The sequence below is a fragment of the Panthera pardus genome, unplaced genomic scaffold, assembly GCF_024362965.1.
Source record: "Panthera pardus isolate Hobbes unplaced genomic scaffold, ASM2436296v1 HiC_scaffold_6, whole genome shotgun sequence".
NCBI lineage: Eukaryota > Metazoa > Chordata > Mammalia > Carnivora > Felidae > Panthera > Panthera pardus.
Window position 1 is genome coordinate 106,671,737 of NW_026526991.1, and position 18,546 is coordinate 106,690,282.

The following is an 18,546-nucleotide window of genomic DNA, read 5'->3' on the forward strand; positions in this document are numbered from 1 at the left end:
TGAATCAGTTAGGCTATGTTTTATTAGAAATAGGGTCATTGTAAAATATTGTTTTCCGTGCCTGTTCCCCTTTCCAGATTTTTATGGTCTCTTCCTTTATGAGAGATGTTATTCTCTTTGATACAGTGGAAAGAGTATGAGTTACGATTCTTGTTCAGTCATTTTCGTAGTAGTATTAACATGTGTAAGTTGCCATAGAAGTTTCAATTTAGGCAATGCCCCATTTCCCAATGAGATGATTCAATAAAACTTTGGGAGTATTGACTTATCATAGTATATAAAACTTGTAATAACACATACGAAATAGTCAAAGTTCTATTTGGAATCTTTATTTTGGGAATTTTACATGAACATTTGAGTTTTTAAATTTAGAAATAAATGCTTTTTCCATTTTTATTTCTAGAAATAACTTCTTCATCATTGTTGGACCACTTTTGAAGAACTCAAAAGTACTCCAGCCTTGCTTCTATCTTAAGTTTCTGAATCAGTTCTTGATATGTTTTCTGAAAATTTTATCCCTAGCCACATGTATTTATTCATTCAATAGTAGGATAGTTTGGTTTTTCACTTGCTCTGTAGGTGTATATTCATTATCATTATAACATAAACACATATATTTCTATTTAAAGTGATTTTTATAATGACATTTAACACCTGAAGTTTAGCTCCCACCCCCAGAGCAGTTACTGAGTCATTGTAAGGGTTTTTTACCTCCTTATAAAATAAATTCAATCAAATGACCTCTGTAAGATCCAAAATTAGCATTGATTGAGGTTGTTTCAGGCCAGTGTCTCTTTCCTAATTTCTGTTACCCAAAAGTAAAATGAGTGAGTATCTTTTAATAGAAGAAACTTGGCAAATGTATACAATCAAGGTAAATCTCTTTTATAAGAGAGAATTTTGCTGAGAAACCTTTGCCTCAGCCCAGCAGAATCCTGTCTGTTTGCCAGCTTTACTTCTAGGTAAAAACAATTTCAGTAGACTCAGTTGCAGAATGACATTTTGTTTCTTTAAAATTGGATAGGTATCTTTTCCATTGTCGTATTCACACCTGCCATTCAACACACACCACCTTCCTAATACCAAGATCCACTTGGAAATGCTAATCAAGGATCTCAGAGGGGCACCTGGGTGGCTCATTTGGTTGAGCATCCAACTTTAGCTCAGGTCATGATCTTGAGGTTCGTGAGTTCAAGCCCCATGTCAGGCTCTGTGCTGACAGCTCAGAGCCTGGAGCCTGCTTCAGATTCTGTGTCTCCCTCTCTCTGCCCCTCCCCTGCTCGCTCTCTCTCCCTCCCTTCCTCCCTCTCTCTCAGAAATAAATAAACATTAAAAAAAAAAAAAAAAAGCATCTCAGAATCAAAAGAGAATGGATTAGTCTTGAGGGGATAATTTCTTACGGGCCTGGTGAAATATTCCTGCCCCATAACCAAGTATCATCAGTACCTCTCCCTCAGCATCGAGCTTGTTAAACACTGCCAAATTCTTTACCTTGGGACATCTTTCCCAGTATAAATAGCGTATCCCCTTTTGGTTGTAACCTCTCCACCCCCCAACAAGATTTCGGTACTGTTTTCTTAGTTATAATCACACCCTGGTCATTTCTAGTTTGTCCTGCCTTTCCAGATTTCTTGATTGTATTTCAGGCATTTCTGCACTTGCACATTCATCTTTTTATTTTTATTTTTTTAAGTTTATTTATTTATTTTGAGAGAAGGTGAGAGAAAAATCAAGTGCAAGTGGGGAAGGGGAAGAGAGAGAGAATTCCAAGCAAGCTCCATGCTGTCAGCACAGAGCCCAGTGTGGGGCTTAATCCCGCAAACCATGAGATCATGACCTGGGCCGAAACCAAGAGTCGGGCGCTCAACCAACTGAACCATCCAGGCACCACACACATTCATCTTTTAGATTAGTTGTTCTCAGTGGCTAATTTCTTTCAGTTTTCTCTGAACATTCTGTGACACTTACTCTGTGGAGGCACTGGGCAGTACCAGGGGTTTTGACACCGGTCATATTTAGTTTTCATTTTTAGTGGTAACCTAAATTTTTTCGAGACCCTTACTGTTCCTACTACCCTTGTGTGAACTGGTTGCATCTTGCTCATCTTTCAGCCTATGCTAATTAATCTCCATAGCAGCATTTTGCTTGCTTATCTCCACAGCACTCTGCTGTAGCAGTCATCACATTGAATGGAAATTACTTATTTTTTTCCTGCCCCTCAGCTCCCCAGTTCTAGATCTTATGCTACATGAAGGTAGGGTTCTTTTTTTTTTAAATACATATTTATTTATTTTGAGAGAGAGAGAGGAAGCGCACACGCCACCAGCAGGGAAGGGGCAGAGAGAGAGAGAATCCCATGCAGGTTCCGTCTGCCATCACCAAGCCCAATATGGGGATCATGACCTGAGCCCATATCAAGAATTGGAAGCTTAACCAACTGAGCCACCCAGGTGCCCCAAAGGTAGGGTTACTATTTTTCTCTTTGCATCCCCAGCGCTTAACACAGAGCCTGGCACATACTGTGTCTTCAGATGCTAGGGATGCCTTTTCACTTTATGGTATCCCACTGGCACATGCCCAAAATACGTTGAACTGTATCAAATTGAACTGATCAAATTGATTCAAAGGGAGCCCTACCTCCCTTCACACACTAAAGTTTTAAATTTTATTTTATTTTATTTTATTTTATTTTATTTTTTATTTTTTATTTTATTTTTTAACGTTTATTCATTTTTGGGACAGAGAGAGACAGAGCATGAACAGGTGAGGAGCAGAGAGAGAGGGAGACACAGAATCCGAAACCGGCTCCAGGCTCTGAGCTGTCAGCACAGAGCCCGACGCGGGGCTCAAACTCACGGACCGTGAGATCATGACCTGAGCCGAAGTCGGACGCTTAACCGACCAAGCCATCCAGGCGCCCCTAAAGTTTTAAATTTTAAATGTGTATGTACATTTTTGCCACTCTCACATAGGACACAAGGACACTGTCAAATATGAAAAACAGCATTTAGGACATTACATTGTTTCCCACTTTAAAACTTCTAGGACCTTATTTTGAATATCAAGTCTTTGTTGTTTCTTCCCGCTGCCCCCTTCTTCCCATTCACCTTTCAACTTTAATCATCCTTAATTTCTGTTTACCAATTTAAAATACCATAATATTTTTTCAGGGGTGGGGGAGGATTAGAAATTGTTACCTAAAATTTCTTTGCCCTTTTCTTATCCACATACAGTTAGTTGCAAAGTCTTACTAATTGTGCTTCTGAAATCCTCTCCTTTCATCTCATCCTGTGTATTTCCACTATCCTCTTTCTCGTATTGGCCCTATCACTTCTTCCCTGGACTAGGACAGAAATCTTCTTACCCTGTAATCTCTCTAACAATGCGTCCTGCAAACCACATCCAGATTTTAGCCTTTCTCTTTTGATTATTCTTTTTTTTCCCTGTTCTTTAGTGGCTCCCCTAAATACCTAAAATAACTTCCAACTAATCCAGTAGTGAGCTTCTAATGACAGGGAATGAAGACTGCGTAACTTTATAGGCCTAGATCTATAGCCGCAAGTGGCTCCAAACAAATTCTCTGATGAAGTCTCCTGTCTTCAATTCATGCAGATGTTTAAGTTAAAAATATCTTCTCAACAACAAGTAAAACAGTGAAAACAAACAAAAAAATAAAAATAAGACTGACTCTCTAGAAGCTGTGCCATTTTAAACAGATGGTTTCCTATATTCTGACCACACACTGGAGCCCCAGGAACACACGTACCCTAGTTGGAAAGCCTTGTTCCAAGTGGTGAAGTCTAGACTACTTGACCTTGTGTCTGAGGTTGTATATGGTCTTTCAAGAACTTGCTTTTCCAGATCTCTTGTCTGCATGGCTATACAGTATACTATGTCCAGTACTCTAGCCTCATAGAACTTAATTGAGGAGCTTTCCAAGTTTTTCAGTGCTCAGAAATTGTTTATATAATAATCATGGGCATTTCCTTATGGGAGAATATCTATGAAACTTCTGAGCCTTTTTTTTTTTTTAACTGCTAGAGCCAGTTTTGATAATTTATGCCTTTTCAGAAAATCATATTCTTCTAAATTTCCATATTTATTGGTATAATTAGTATTTTCCAGTTACCCTCATATTTTAGGGTAGCAGTCATTTGAGGGGAGAAGCTATTTTGGTTTCCTTTCTGTTACCCAGCAGCATAGCCAGTGACACAGCTGTTTCATGGATGGTTGAGAGGAATGGTATGGTTGCAGCAAAGCAGCGATACAGACCTGCTGGCCTTTGGGGACTCCTGGGATAAACCACTTGGCCAACTGAAAGTGTTATAATAGCCAGTTTCAGGTCCCTCACCATTATACCCACTCGAGCTGATTTATACTTTACAGTCTAAATTGGCATGGGGCAGGCCTTTGGGATTAAATTAATTTATACCAAGTTAGAAAGCATCAGCTGCCAAAGTCAGGGGTGCCTTCTGGAGGCTAGTGTGCTTATTTCTTCATGTATTCTAAGCTCACACTCCAGGCATTCTCTCTTGGAAAGCAGCTGGGATAGTCCTTCAGGAAGCCCTGCTTTGCATCTCCTTTGTGTAAGCACAGTTCTGGGTCCTATACAGAAACCCCCATCTTCTTCGGAGACACTGCATTTCAGTTGGTCCTTGTGCAAATTAGGAAGATTTGTAAACCTTCTAAAATCAAATACAGTATGTATGATTATTTTATCTTTAGACCTTTTTTCCCTTCTTAAGTAAACTCAAATTATTGTACCTGAATGGCAGTAGTACAGATCTATGATCTTGATCCTTTACTTGGAAGTTGAAGAAAAGAAAGTTTATCTCTCTTTACCACCTTCTTTTCTTTAGCAAAAGATTAAAGAAAATTTCGAGAGATGAGAAGTATGTCAAACAATAAAAAGTTACCTGTAATATTATTTAAGAAAAGGTGTTGAGTGGGTGGTTGTTGTCCATTAAAGGAATTGGTGATATTCTTCCTGTGTCGTTTGACTGTCTGTAGTCAGGCAGGCAGGCAGGACTTTTTAAAGTAACGAATTGTAAATAAACATTTTTCCACGACATATGTTAAAGGCCCTATTTCTCTCCCATTGCCAATCAGCATTCGAAGCCTTTCCCCTTGCTCAGTCCTGAGTTCTTTTCCCAGCAGCCCCTGCTTGTTCTTGAGGGTGGAGGAGGTGGAAAGACGTTAAACAGACTTGTCCCTAATGAGCTGTGACGCCAGCTGCAAAGAGGGCAAATCCTGTTACTCCCTCCAGCTACTCTCTGAAGCTGCAGAGGAGCAGTAGGGATGGGTCTCCCTTCTCTAGGCTGATTGGTGAGTTTACTGCTCCCCCACCCCCACCTACCCACCCCTGCCTCTTCTGTCCCAGAGCATCTTGGCAAAGTTCAGATTTCTGTGCTCACAGCTCAGTGCCCACAGTGAAAAGGAAATACAAAAGGGGAGGAGAAAAAGTGGGGGGGGGGGAGATAGGGGGGATTTTAGAAGTGTATTCCTTATTGCCTTACTCTAAGACTTAAGCTCTGGGTTTGAAGGCCTAAGTAGTAAAGCTTTGAATAACCTGGGTTTCCAAATAGTTCCTTAGAGAACTGTTGGCTTTTATTGGCTTATGAACACGGTAGGCCATGTATTAAAAGGATTTTAATTTCTATTGTCCAGAAACCTCTGTATTTTGAAAAGGCCACTTTCTAGCTCTTCAGTCTTTGCCTTTTTCCACACACTTTCATTGTAAGGAAGATGACATAATTGTAATATTAACATGTTATAGAATATTTACTGTGTGTGCCAGGCTCCGCTGGCTTTTATAAGCATTGCCTCATTTAATCATTACAAAACCCTTGGTGGTGGGCAATTTTTTGTCTAAATTGTGGTAAGAAGCATAATACACAATTTGGTTTCTTAACCATTTTTAAGTGCACAATTCAGTAGTGTTAAGTATATTCGCAATGTTGTGAAACAGAGTTCCAGAACCATTTCTTCCTGCAAATGTGACACCATACCCATTAACGTGCACATTTTTTAATTGATGAGCCAGTTCTTATGTTCAGGAGGATTGAAATTACCTTTCTTCTTTGCTGTCTTCCTATAACATTCTTAATCTTTATTTCCACCACAGGGTGAAAACTGAGGCCTATATATAGTGTCCTTGGTTTATCCATTTGATCCCAACTACTGGGGTTAACAGTAACTAAGGGGAAAGTGGGGGGGGGGGGGGGAATCTTTGCTCTCCAGAAGGTTTATCACCTATTCTTCATTCTAATCTTTACTGATTCTGCATTTTAAGTTCTGCTGAGCTAGAGGGGAAAAGTTTACTGATAACTTTGTCACCTTACAAGTTACCATGGCCCTGCATACTTTTTTGGTGGGTTATCTAGATAGCTACTGATTTATGAAGCAAATAGATATACATGTGAAAAGCAATTTTATATTTTGAGACCCATTTTCTTACTGATTTACAAGTTTACTATATTCTATGGGTAGAATGGTGGACAAGGGAGAGGGGTTGAATTTTATTTGTAAATAACAGAATTCCTCTCAATACTTGTGTCATTTGAGGGACAGTTCAAGTCTGCTCACTTCTCCTTGGAAGAGCGGATCCAAATCCCTGATATTCTACCTTTCTATGTAACCACTTTCCTTAGTTGCTCCCTCATTAGGTCATGGTTGTGCTGGAAAAAACAAACCTAGGTTCGCTGGGGAGAAGTTTTTACCAGTCCCCTTTAGCCTGTCCATCATAGTTGAGTATTGAACAAGAGCATTTCATTTTTTTATTTTTGAATTAAAATAAGGATCCTGGGTCTCAGTTTCTGCTGATGATGTTACGAACACTATGGTTGAATCACCAGTGAAGCCTGGTTATTGAAGCAGGCAGAAAATACAGTGAAACCATTTTGTCTTTCCTTCTTTTTCTTTTGTAAATTTCAGATTCACAGATTTTATTAATCATTGTTCTTGATTCATGGCACTCTCATCATTGATCTAGGAATGTTTCATTTTATTCATTTATAAGTGATATCATCTGAAAATCACCTCTATCAGAATTAGATCATCAATATCGATGCTGCTCTCCCATCCAATCTTCTGCCTCCTAGCACCTATGGGAATTTTTAATAATGCAGATGGGGAATAAAAAGTTACCTTAGATTTATTGAAGAAAATATAGATTTGTTATACAAATTAATAATCCAACTATTGGGTGTGTATTTTAAGATAAACAGTTCTTACACTTACTAATTATAACTTGACTAATTTTGATTTTTGCTAACTAACACAGATTAACAAGATGTTAGTAATTTCAGACTTGAAAATTCATAATCTACATGTAAGTGGAATGTAGGTTTAAGGACATCTTATCTTTTGGCCATATCTCCCGTAACCTTTGTAGGTCTTAGCTTTTATTTTGTCATTGAACATCTTGTTTCACTCTAATTTGTCTGTAATTCTACTTGATGACTCTCTGGAAATAGTGATAAAAGGATATTGGCAGTTGATAGTGTTTGTAGAACACTTTAACCAGAAATTTCATGTTATGTTCATATTCTAAATAGATCTATTGGTAGAAATCAGATTCTTCTATAGGGACCAAGTAACCCACTCTTTCCACCAGTCACCACTAATCTTGTATTTAGAGGAGATTATTGAGTGGTTTGCCTGGATATCTGAATTACATTTCATTCTTCAGTCCTTTCAACAGGCTTCAGAGTTAGAGGCAGAACTGTAAATTCCACAGATATTGATAACCACATTTTATCTGCATGGTTTGATTATAATCATACATTCATGCTAGGGCTTTTAGATAAACAAGGGGCTTTAGCTTGAGATTAATCATTTGACTATGTTTGGGGTTACATTATAAGGATTTAATTCAGTCCTTATGTCAGAAGTTGAATTTTGAGCTTTCTTATATGTTTTAGAGCATTTTTGGTCTATGGCATTATTTCATTTCTTTTGGTAATTATGCCTTTTGTTTTTTAAATCAGATTTATTCATCTTCCACGTGTTCTCAAATCCTCCCCTTCTTTATTCCCACAGCTGCTGTTTTATTTATCACAGACTCCGACCTTTTATCTTCCAGAATAGCACTTCCCAAACTATATATGCATATGAATCATGGGGCTCTTGTTAAAATGCACATTCTGGATTCTGTAAGTCCATAGTGGCTCCTAGGTGCCCTACTTCCTGCACCCTTCCAGGTGATGCTGACACTTGCCTCCATGGTCCTTACCTCTGGTACCACTCACAGTCATTCTGCACCCTGCTCTCAGAACTGTTTTTCTGAGATACAGATCTGATGATTTCACTCTACTTCAGACTTGATTGCATATAGAAGTAAAATCTACATTCTTTAATGTGGTTTTCATGGTTTTCAGAGAAGGTCCTCAAGGAATAGGCGTGTCCTATCTATGGTTCTCTAATTGCCCTCTCCACTTTGAGGAGGGTCCTTGGTACTTTCTACACATGACATCAGCTTTCGCATGCTCTTCCTTACTGTGCATTTGCCAGGTAAGAGTCTTCCCTTCAGGGCTCTGTGCGAATCTTACCTCTTTGACAAGGTCTTACTCTACACTCCTCAGTTTCTCTAGTCTTCTCCATTTTCCCTTATCACTTTGTATATTTAATGTAGCATTTGTTACATTGTCCCCATAATTCTGTGCTATCATTCAGTCAAGAAAACATTTGAATTTCTACTGTTTTCTGTTTGCTGGGGGAGACAGTACTGAACACAATGACAGATAGATGATAGATAGATAGATAGATAGATAGATAGATAGATAAAATTTTCCATTCTGGCTTACATTTTAGCCTTCCCTCATTCCCTCCCTTCCATCCATCCATCCATTCATCCTTCCATTCATCCATTCATCCATTCATCCATAAACATATTAGGACCTCATTCACTCTTGTATCTCTATTACCTGGCATATAGTAGGTAAATGAAATTCAGTCAAGAAAATATTTGAATTTCTACTGTTTCTGGTTGCTGGGGGAGACAGCACTGAACACAACGATAGGTAGGTAGGTAGATAGATAGATAGATAGATAGATAGATAAGATTTTCCATTCTGGCTTACATTTTAGCCTTCCCTCCCTTCCATCCATCCATCCATCCATCCGTCCATCCATCCATCCATCCATCCATCTATAAATATATCGGGACTTCATTCATTTTTGTGTCTCTATTATCTGGCATATAGTAGGTGAATGAAAATTATAACTTAAAAAAATTTATTTGAAAAATTTTTTGATGTTTATTTATTTTTGAGATAGAGTATGAGCTGGAAAGGGGCATAGAGAGAGGGAGACACAGTCTGAAGCAGGCTCTAGGCTCTGAGCTGTCACCACAGGGCCCGACTCAGGGCTCAAATCCATGAGCTATGAGACCATGACCTGAGCCAAAGTTGGATGTTTAACTGACTGAGCCACCCAGGAGCCCCTATGTATATAAACTTTTTAAAGTTAATTTGATGACCACCTACTATTTGCTAATTTCTGTGCTAATGTTATAGGTAGGGCCACAGAAGAAAACAAGAATGTTCCTTTTCCATAAGCACCTTATGTAGATGAGTAAAACTAACACTGTTATGTTAATATTAAGGAACAGAAAGGTCATTCAGTGACTCAATTGCTATATTTTATTGTTGCCTCTTCAGAGGACAATATCATTAGATATAAACTGGACAACTAGAACTTGGGTCTAATGAAAGTTACCCTGAAAGAAAGGGAAACATTCTTGTCCAGCGTTTCCACCTAAGCCAGAGGGGAATGTCTGTTGGTGGGAAGCAGGAGATGAAAAAGAAATGGAATTCATAGCTTTAACTGTTCCTGTATGAATGATTTTTTTTTTGTAGTCTCAGCTTAAAAATTAATGCAGATTTTACATTTTTCTCTGTAGTAGGACTCCTATAAAATTAATGTTTTGAATTATTTACTACTGAATAAAATTCATCCACATATATCCTGTGGCTTCTAGGAATCCTGCCAGACCTCCATTTAATTTGGTACTTCTGTTCTTTAAAAACACTAAGAAGCATCAGTTAGTACTGACTATAGCACCTTTAGTCAAGAATCACATTGTGCTATTTAATTTAATTTAGTACACTGATGAGGAGGACAGCACCTCAACAGGAGCGTATAACAATATGTGAACACACATCGTGTTGAAGGAGTTACTGGAGGAACCAGCAAAGTGAAACTTGACTAGGAAGATTTTAATAGATAAAAGTTTTTCATGTGAAGGACATACAGTCCTTGGCAGAAGGGGGAGCAGATAGGGATTTCTTTCTTCTTAGGGGAATGGTACATGTGAGGGCTTGGTTGGGAGTGATGGAAGTGGGTTATTGTTGCTGTTACAGCCATCAGCCTTTCTAGGATAGAGAGCATGGGCCAGTAGGAAGCAGTTTACTCTGTGGGAAGAGCCTGGGTGGGGTGGTCTGGGTTTCACTGAGTTCTGGCACTTTTTGCTGAGTACAACAGGAGGAGTCAGTTAACCTTCCTGGGCCTACCTAGTTTATTTATCCTGACATTGGGGGAGTTGAAATAATACGATCTATAATTGACCCTCCAGCTCTACCATTCAGTAATTCTGACTTCTCTATCAAACGAGATGGCCTGGGATTTTTTTGCTTCAAGGGTTCAGCTTCTGTTATAATTGCAGTTTGCTTCGGAGTGTTGCCCAGTGACCAAGCATAAAATATGAACCATTCAAATCTTCCCTTGTTTTGCATCACATTTACTTCTGTCAGATCTTGAGTTCGTGTTTCCTCATTGCTGCTATTTCTCTTGTTTGGGAAGTCCTTCAGAATCTTTCTCCCCAGGCTTATGTTTGTGTTTAACCTCACCTCCCACCCTCCACCGCTAGAATTCATCTTAAATACACAGCAGCTGTGCCCTCTCAATAAAAATAACTGTAGTGAGTCTTCTTTGTCTTCCAAAGAAAAGCCAAACTCATTAGCTCAGTATTCAGTATCAGCTATCAATCTTAGCTCACATTACTCCCCTCATATGATCTAGAGAACAGTTAAACTGAAGCCAGTATCCTCTTGGTGTCCTTGCTCCCGTTGTTCCCTACACCTGGTTATGCCCTGCACTCCCCCCACATTGTCACACAGCCACAGTTTTCCCATCTCAGGTGCCACCGTCTTGATGCAATCTCTCAGGCTTCCTGCAGCCAGAAGTAATCCTTTTCTTCTCAATTCCCATAGCACCTATAGCACCTTTTCTGTACCTAATAGTGCTAATTAGTTGGTATGTCTACCTTTTTTGTATTCTTATCTCTCTAAACTAAACTCCCCAGTGCTTAGGAAGTACTATATTATCTTACATAGGGTGGGTGCCCAGTAAATATTAGTGGAGTGAATGAATTCTGGCTAATTATATTTCAGATCTTTGTTATCTCTGATTGGTAAAGTTTCATGTTTTTCTGGATAATCTCTAGAATGTAGAAAAGAACTCTGCAAACAGGAATTAATAAACTAATATAAGAATAAGAACCATTACTGTAGATGTGTTATAATTCCCAAGTTTGTAATTAAAGCAAGCAAAATGTTTGCAAGCCTCAGCCTTGTCTTTGAATTTTGAGTCTCATTCACCTAGGCTTTCAACGCAGTATAGGGCAGATGAACCTTTTCAAGTGAACCACCTCAGGGTAGTTTCTGTTTTGCTTATTTGTGTCGGTTAATATGCTTAGCAGTTTTTTGTTTTATGAAAGTTTTACAAGTGATTACCAACTTGAGAATTTTAAAAAATAATAAATGGAGCAGTTAACTTACAAAATCATTTTTTTAAATTATTTTATTACAATTATAATTGTCACAAAAACTTTACTGTTTTTACAGTAGAAGCAGACTACCCTGTTAAGTATGCACTGCCCTGTAATTGGTGTTAAGGCCAGAAATTGCTTCTTATGCACAACTCAGGCTTTCAGAGCCATTAATATGAGCCTTCAAAGTTTGGTTTTTCTGTGGTTATAGATCTGGTCAATACAATAAGCAGTCAAACCATAAGCTTGGCAGATCCTTGGGAGATGGCCTGCATGCAGAAGACATCATCCTGGTTGAAACAGTGCTAGCAAACTTTGTGTCCCAGGAGTTGATGACTTAGAGGAAATTCCACCATCTTAGAAAATACTGGTTTATTATGGGAGATTGAAAAGAGAAATAGGATCTCCTAAAATTTCCCACTGTCACTTTTTGTCCAAATAGCTCCTCTCAACCAATCTTTGGTCAGAATAGTGTACTAAGACCAGCTAACTATTTGGCATTATCTGCTTGAATCCCAAGGAAGGAAAATATATCTCACCTTGGATTAGACCATTAACATAGACATTACCTCACTTCTCTCCAGGTGATGTAAGATTAATCTCAGTTCTAGCAATCTCCTGTCATCAGTCCTCAAAATAAGAATCGCTACATTGCTCATTACCAGTGCTTTTTCTTTTCAATAAATTAGTGGTTCTTTAAAGCAGCTGCAGATGGTGTACCTGTTAAAACTGTTAAGTGAATGACTAATACTTTTTAATTATGTATTTGCCCCTTTATTCTCCTCTTATTAAAGTAGAAGGCATTGCAGCATATTTGTAGAAGTTAAGGTCTTTGAAATTATGTTAGCTAGCACGGACTTATAAAAAGAGATATGTGTGTTCTCACATGCAGAAAAAAAGGAGTGGACCTTGGTAGTGGAGCAATGGGAGAAATAAATTCCATGGAAAAACAAAAAGTTGAACTCATTGCTCTTCTAGCAGTAACTATGGGAAGAAAGGCAGAGTTCATCCATGGCAAGCAGTTTGGCTGCTCTGACCGTATAGTGGCTTAGAGGGTGATGTCAATAGTGTGGGTAGCAGGAGGGGAGGGACAGGTAGATTTTAAGGAATCTCTATGTTTGATCTCTCAATTTCTCTCTCTTACCTCTTAGGAGTTAGAAGCAGCTCTTCACAGAGATGATGTAGAGTTTATCAGTGACCTGATCGCCTGCCTGCTTCAGGGCTGCTATCAACGAAGGGATATCACGTGAGTAATCCTGATTTTACTATGTATTTTGTGAATAAAGAACTAATTAACCAGGTGCCATGATGTTTCAGGTCTCCTGTAACAAACCAGAATTGATCCTTAGTTTGTGGCATTTACAAATGGATTCCGCAGACTTGTGTTCGGCTCATTTTGCAGTTCAGTTTTAATTTTATTATAATCCTTGAGTTTATTTCACTCTCACAAATCTATATCCTTTACTTTTGGATCCACCAGTTAACATAATCAAGTGTAGAATTTCTTCCTGTCAGTATATGCCTTTCTTCCTGAGTTTTATAGAAATTATAGTCTCTTGCAGTACTGGTAAAAGGTAGCCTAACAAATTAAAACCAGATTTTACATTTCTGCCACTTGAGTATCTTCTATTCATATAACCAGTAGTTATAACCATAACTACATAACATACATAATGTTTAATATGGAGCTTCTAGTCTCCCTCACACCATAACTGCTAAGTAAACCGCTTTCCAATACATTTGAGATTTGTAGAAATTTGGAGCAACATTTTATTTGTGTATATAAATAAAGGATCTTCTTGATAAGGCCTCATTCCTTGTTTTGACCCTAACTTGATAACACGTTTTCTTCACTACTACATTTCTATACAGAGCAGAAGTGTATAGAGCCAACTCTTAAAAAGCTGAGACAAAATGGTTTCCCGGTTTTTACCCTCTGGTGCCATGCAGGGCAGGGGTTTGGAGTGTTATGGTTTGTATTTTTCATGCAGTTAAAGATGGTATCTCAAATACTTCTGTTCAATTAAATCTACTCTTAGGTGTCTGCTTGGGCTGGGAAACTAGGCCCAGTATTAAGGTGCAATAAACTTGTCATTACAAGATGAGTGAGAGATTGATGAAATGCCATTTTGTTCAGGGTAGAAGTTTGTATCCCTTAAGGGAGAGTTATTGCTCCTGGACTCACTGTGTTAATATAATGACTTTTTTCCCCGAGAATACCCAGATGGTTGTGCTAGACAAAGAATAGATGAAAGGGGGAAATCATCTATTGTTTTACTACTTGAACATGATAATTAAGTTCTTCCATTCTTTTATTGGGATGTAGATTTGGGAGTTTATGTGGTTTTTAAGCACAGTTGTGGTCATAGCGTGATAGAATTTTACATTTTCATATCTTGAATTTTTTCATTGTAACAGTTTATTTTCTTAAACCACCTTTCCTTTAAACATGATTGTCAAATGATTCAATTTGGTAGCTGGACATTTGTGTCTAGCTTTTAACTGTTGTAAACAGGCTATAATGCATAGCCTTGGACATAAAAGTTTGCTCATCTAGTGAATTGTCTTCTTAGTATAAATTTCTGGAATTGTGGCCACTCAGAAGAAATGTCCCTTTAAGATTTTTAAAATGAATTGCCAGGCTGCCCACCACAGGGATTGCTCCATTTTATCCTTGAACCTTCAATGAATGAAGGCATCGGATCGCTTGAAACCTCCATCTGGATATTGCCCACTGTTTGCTGGCCAGCACGTACTGGTATAACAGACAGACACTCTCAGGGCCTTCATGGAATTTATAGTATTATGCAGGGGTGGTAGGGGTTCACTAATAATTACAGTAATGGTTATATTATTACTGTGATAAGTGTTCTAAAGTATAAAAATACAGACTGTTAACAGAGCATGTAACCTCATATGAGAAAATGATACGTGAACTGAGCCTTTATATTTGGACTTCCTTAGGCCAGTGCCCATGTCTTATAAAGCACAAGAAATAAGTAAATGAATAAATGAATGAATGAACAAATGAAATGACCAAAGATTTACAAGTAGAAGGAGTGATAACCTTAGAGCAGAGCCTAGAGATTATAGACTTAGAAGGTCTCATGTGGTTCAGAGGCGTGATTTGTTTACAGTCTTGGCCCCCCAGTGTTAAATTGTAATTTGTTGCCAACATCTAAAATGAGATGTCACATTTCAAATTCCAGCTTATAGCTTTTAGAAAACATCTAATGGTCTGCTAACCATGAAGACAGCCATCAACTAGAGGGCAAACAGGGTCTGGTCTGCCTTAGTCTTCAGCATTCCTGATTACTCTCCCTTGAGGAGGCTGATTGTCACTCATCATCTGTCATGTTCACTTGGCCCACCATATTTATTTACTTTTATTTATTTATTTTAACATTTATTCATTTTTGAGACAGACAAGATTGTGAGTGGGGGAGGGACAGAGAGAGGGAGACACAGAATCTGAAGCAGGCTCCAGGCTCTGAGCTGCCAGCACAGAGCCCTACATGGGGCTCGAACTCATGGACTGTGAGATGACCTGAGCCAAAGTCAGACATTTAACCGACTGAGCCACTCAGGTGCCCCTCATCTTAATGATTAATTGATTTTTAAACCTCCCAGTCCCCTGCACACATTTTGGTTTAAGGAATCCAATATGGCACAACAGGAATTGGAGCCTACTAGGCTTTGTAGGCTGGGTTAAGAATTTGGGGGTATAATCCTAAAAGCAAGGAGAGCAGGTAAGCATCCTGGGCAAGCAGGGGGGTAAGCAGGAAGACCAGTTAGGGGCTAATCAATTAATCGGGGGAGAAAGGAGAGATGTAGACAGAGGGACTGTTATGAAGGTAAAATTAACTAGACTTGATGTCTCTAATCTTGACCAGTCCGATAGGTATAAAGTTGTTTTAATTTGCATTTCATTGATCAGTCTTCACATGCTCAATATCTTTTCTTGAGGTTTATTGGGCACATTTGAAATCCTTGTATACTTGAACTTCTTGTTGTATGCTTGGGTCATTTTACTGGTGTGTTGATTGAAGATCAGGCAAAAGAAATGCTCACTTAAAATTTGTGAGGCTTGGGGGGGCCTGGGTGGCTCAGTCGGTTGGGCGGTCGATGATAGCTCAGGTCATGATCTCGCAGTCTGTGAGTTCGAGCCCTGCATCAGGCTCTGTCCTGAGCGCTCAGAGCCTGGAGCCCGCTTCCGATTCTGCGTCTCCCTCTCTCTCTTCCCCTTCCCTGCTTGCTGTCTCTCTGTCTCTCTCTCTCTCAAAAATAATAAACAATAAATTAAAAAAAAAAATTGTGAGGCTTTTCTCCTCTTGGCTCTTCTGTTTCACTCTTGCACTAGAGTCTTCCTTTACCCTTGCTAGTGCTGGACATTGCCCATAACATGCCAGCCCCTAGGTGCTAGTAGGATAAAACAGTGTTCTATCTCTTGTGGAGACTATGGTCTTCAATGTGTGACAGTGGAGGCAGAGGGGACAGTCTGTGGTTAAACATTTAAATTGCTAAAGTCATCTCATCATTTATGGAATAAATCTCCTCATCCCTGTTGGTGTGATATCTCTTTGATCTTTTACTAAGTTTTTGCTCATGTTAGAATTTTCTTGGTTCTTTGTAATTGTACCTGTCAGTCTCTTTTGGCTCTGATACCACACTGTGTGTCCCTAATATTTTCACTAGTTTTGTGAGCTTTGCCTTAGTTTTTTCATGAATAAAATGTGTTTAATGATAATATCTACTTGTTGGATTATTGTTAAGGATGAAGTAACATTATGTATATGAAACAGGGATATCGTCTGAACACAGCTAATAACAATGAGTGATTATTCCTTTATATTATATTTTAATGTTCAATGAGGATAGTCCCTCTAATTAATCCCTCTATTTAAAAATTGTCTTGAGGCGTGTGGGTGGCTTGGTTGGTTAAGTGTCCAACTCTTGATTTTGACTCAGGTCATGATGTCACAGTTTGTGAGTTCAGGCCTCACATCGGGCTCTGTGCTGACAGTGTGGAGGCTGCTTGGGATTCTCTCTCCCTCTCTTTCTCCTTCTCTCTGCTCCTCCCCCACTTGTTTTCTCTCTCTCTCTCTCTCTCTCTCTCTCTCTTCTCTTTTTCTCAAAATAAATAAACTTTAAAAAATCTATTTACAAAAAATAGAATAAATTTTATCTTTATTAATCTTGCTTCTTCATTCTTCTGGAAAATGATTACTTTATCTCATCATGTTCTATAAGAAATCCCCTTATATTGATTGGAGTCAAATAAACCTATGAGTAAATTCAAGCAGAATTGACCTCTTCACAATATTGAGATTGCTTTTTTATTCAGACTCTATTATCCAGTAAAATTGTATAGCCTGATTCATCTATGTCAGGTAACATACCTGGCTATCTTAATTTTTGTTGCCATTGAGAGTAGAATCCCATTCACACTGTTAAGTACTTTGGAAATATATTCTTCTGAATAGATCTTGAATCTGCCCAGTTTATTGATCCTGATTATTTTTTAAGTTGCTTCTCTTCTGATATTCTAGGATTATCATCCCTCTTTCCTTTTGGTGTTTTTATTTCTTGTCTCTTTTATGCTGTACTAGTTATCCACTATGATGTAACAAATTACCCTAAAATTTACCAACTTAAAAACCACAAAGTATTATTATATCACAGTTTCTGTGGGTTAAGAATCTGGCTGCAGCTTAGCTGGGTGTGTCTAACATAAGATCACTTACAAAACTTCAATCCAGGTACCCAGGACCTTGACTAGGACTACAGTCCTGTCAAGGCTTGACTGGAGCAAGGATCCATGTATTTATTTTATGTTGCTGCGTAACAAATTTCTCCAAACTTAGTAGCTTAAAAAATCCATTTATTATCTCAATGTTTTATAGGTCAGAAGTCTGCATGGGGCTCACCCGGACTGTCTGCTCAGTTTCTCACAGGGCTACAGTCAGGGTGTCAGCCGGGCCGTGTTCTAATTTGGAGGCTTACCTAGGGAGCAGTCCGAGTTCAGTCAGGTTGACAGCAGAGTCCTCTCCTTGCAGTTATAGGACTGAGGTCCTCATTTTCTTGCTGGCTGTTGACTGGGAGCTGCTGTCAGCTCCCACAGGTCACCCACAGTTTTTTTTCCAAGTGGCCTCTTCATGGCTGTTTGTGTTCAAGGCTAGCAGGAAAATAGCCCTTGTCTGTCAGGAGAGAGTCTTATCTGATATAATCATGGAAGTGACATCCTTTTGCCATATTCTGTCGATCACAGGCAAGATATAGACGGTCTGTCACACTTAAAGGGAGAGGATTGTACAAGGGGATGAATACCAGGAGGCAGAAATCATTCTGGGCCTCTTAAAGGCTGCCTGCTATACATGTTTTTATCATATTGACCAGATCTTCCAGAACAAAACTAAATAATAATGGTAAGATGGGGGCACCTGGGTGGCTCAGTCAGTTAAGTGTACGACTTCAGCTCAGGTCATGATCTCACTGTTCATGAGTTCGAGCCCCGCATCAGGCTCTGTGCTGCCAGCTCAGAGCCCGGAGCCTGCTTCAGATGCTGTGTCCCCCTCTCTCTCTCTGCCCATTGCTCGCTCGCTCTCTCTCTCTCTCTCTCTGAAAAATTAATAAACATTAAAAAAAATTTAAAAAATAATGGTAAGATGTATGTATGCTTGCATCTAATTACATTTACTTAGTTATTAATATTTCATCAATTGTGTGGGTAGTTTGATGGATTTTTTGTGGACAAGAACCAATTAATTGATTTTTGCATA

At 38.8% G+C, this 18,546-nt stretch overlaps 1 protein-coding gene across 4 annotated transcripts in view; it reads left to right on the top strand.

Moving 5' to 3' along the window:
* Positions 1-18,546, top strand: part of LOC109276270 (chromatin remodeling regulator CECR2) — a 176,086-nt gene that overhangs the window by 85,453 nt on the left and 72,087 nt on the right. For all 4 annotated transcript variants that reach the window (XM_019465044.2, XM_019465043.2, XM_019465046.2 and 1 more), the window contains exon 2: positions 12,919-13,013. In XM_019465044.2, coding sequence (XP_019320589.2) covers positions 12,919-13,013 — 95 coding nt within the window. The remainder of the gene's footprint in view (positions 1-12,918; positions 13,014-18,546) is intronic.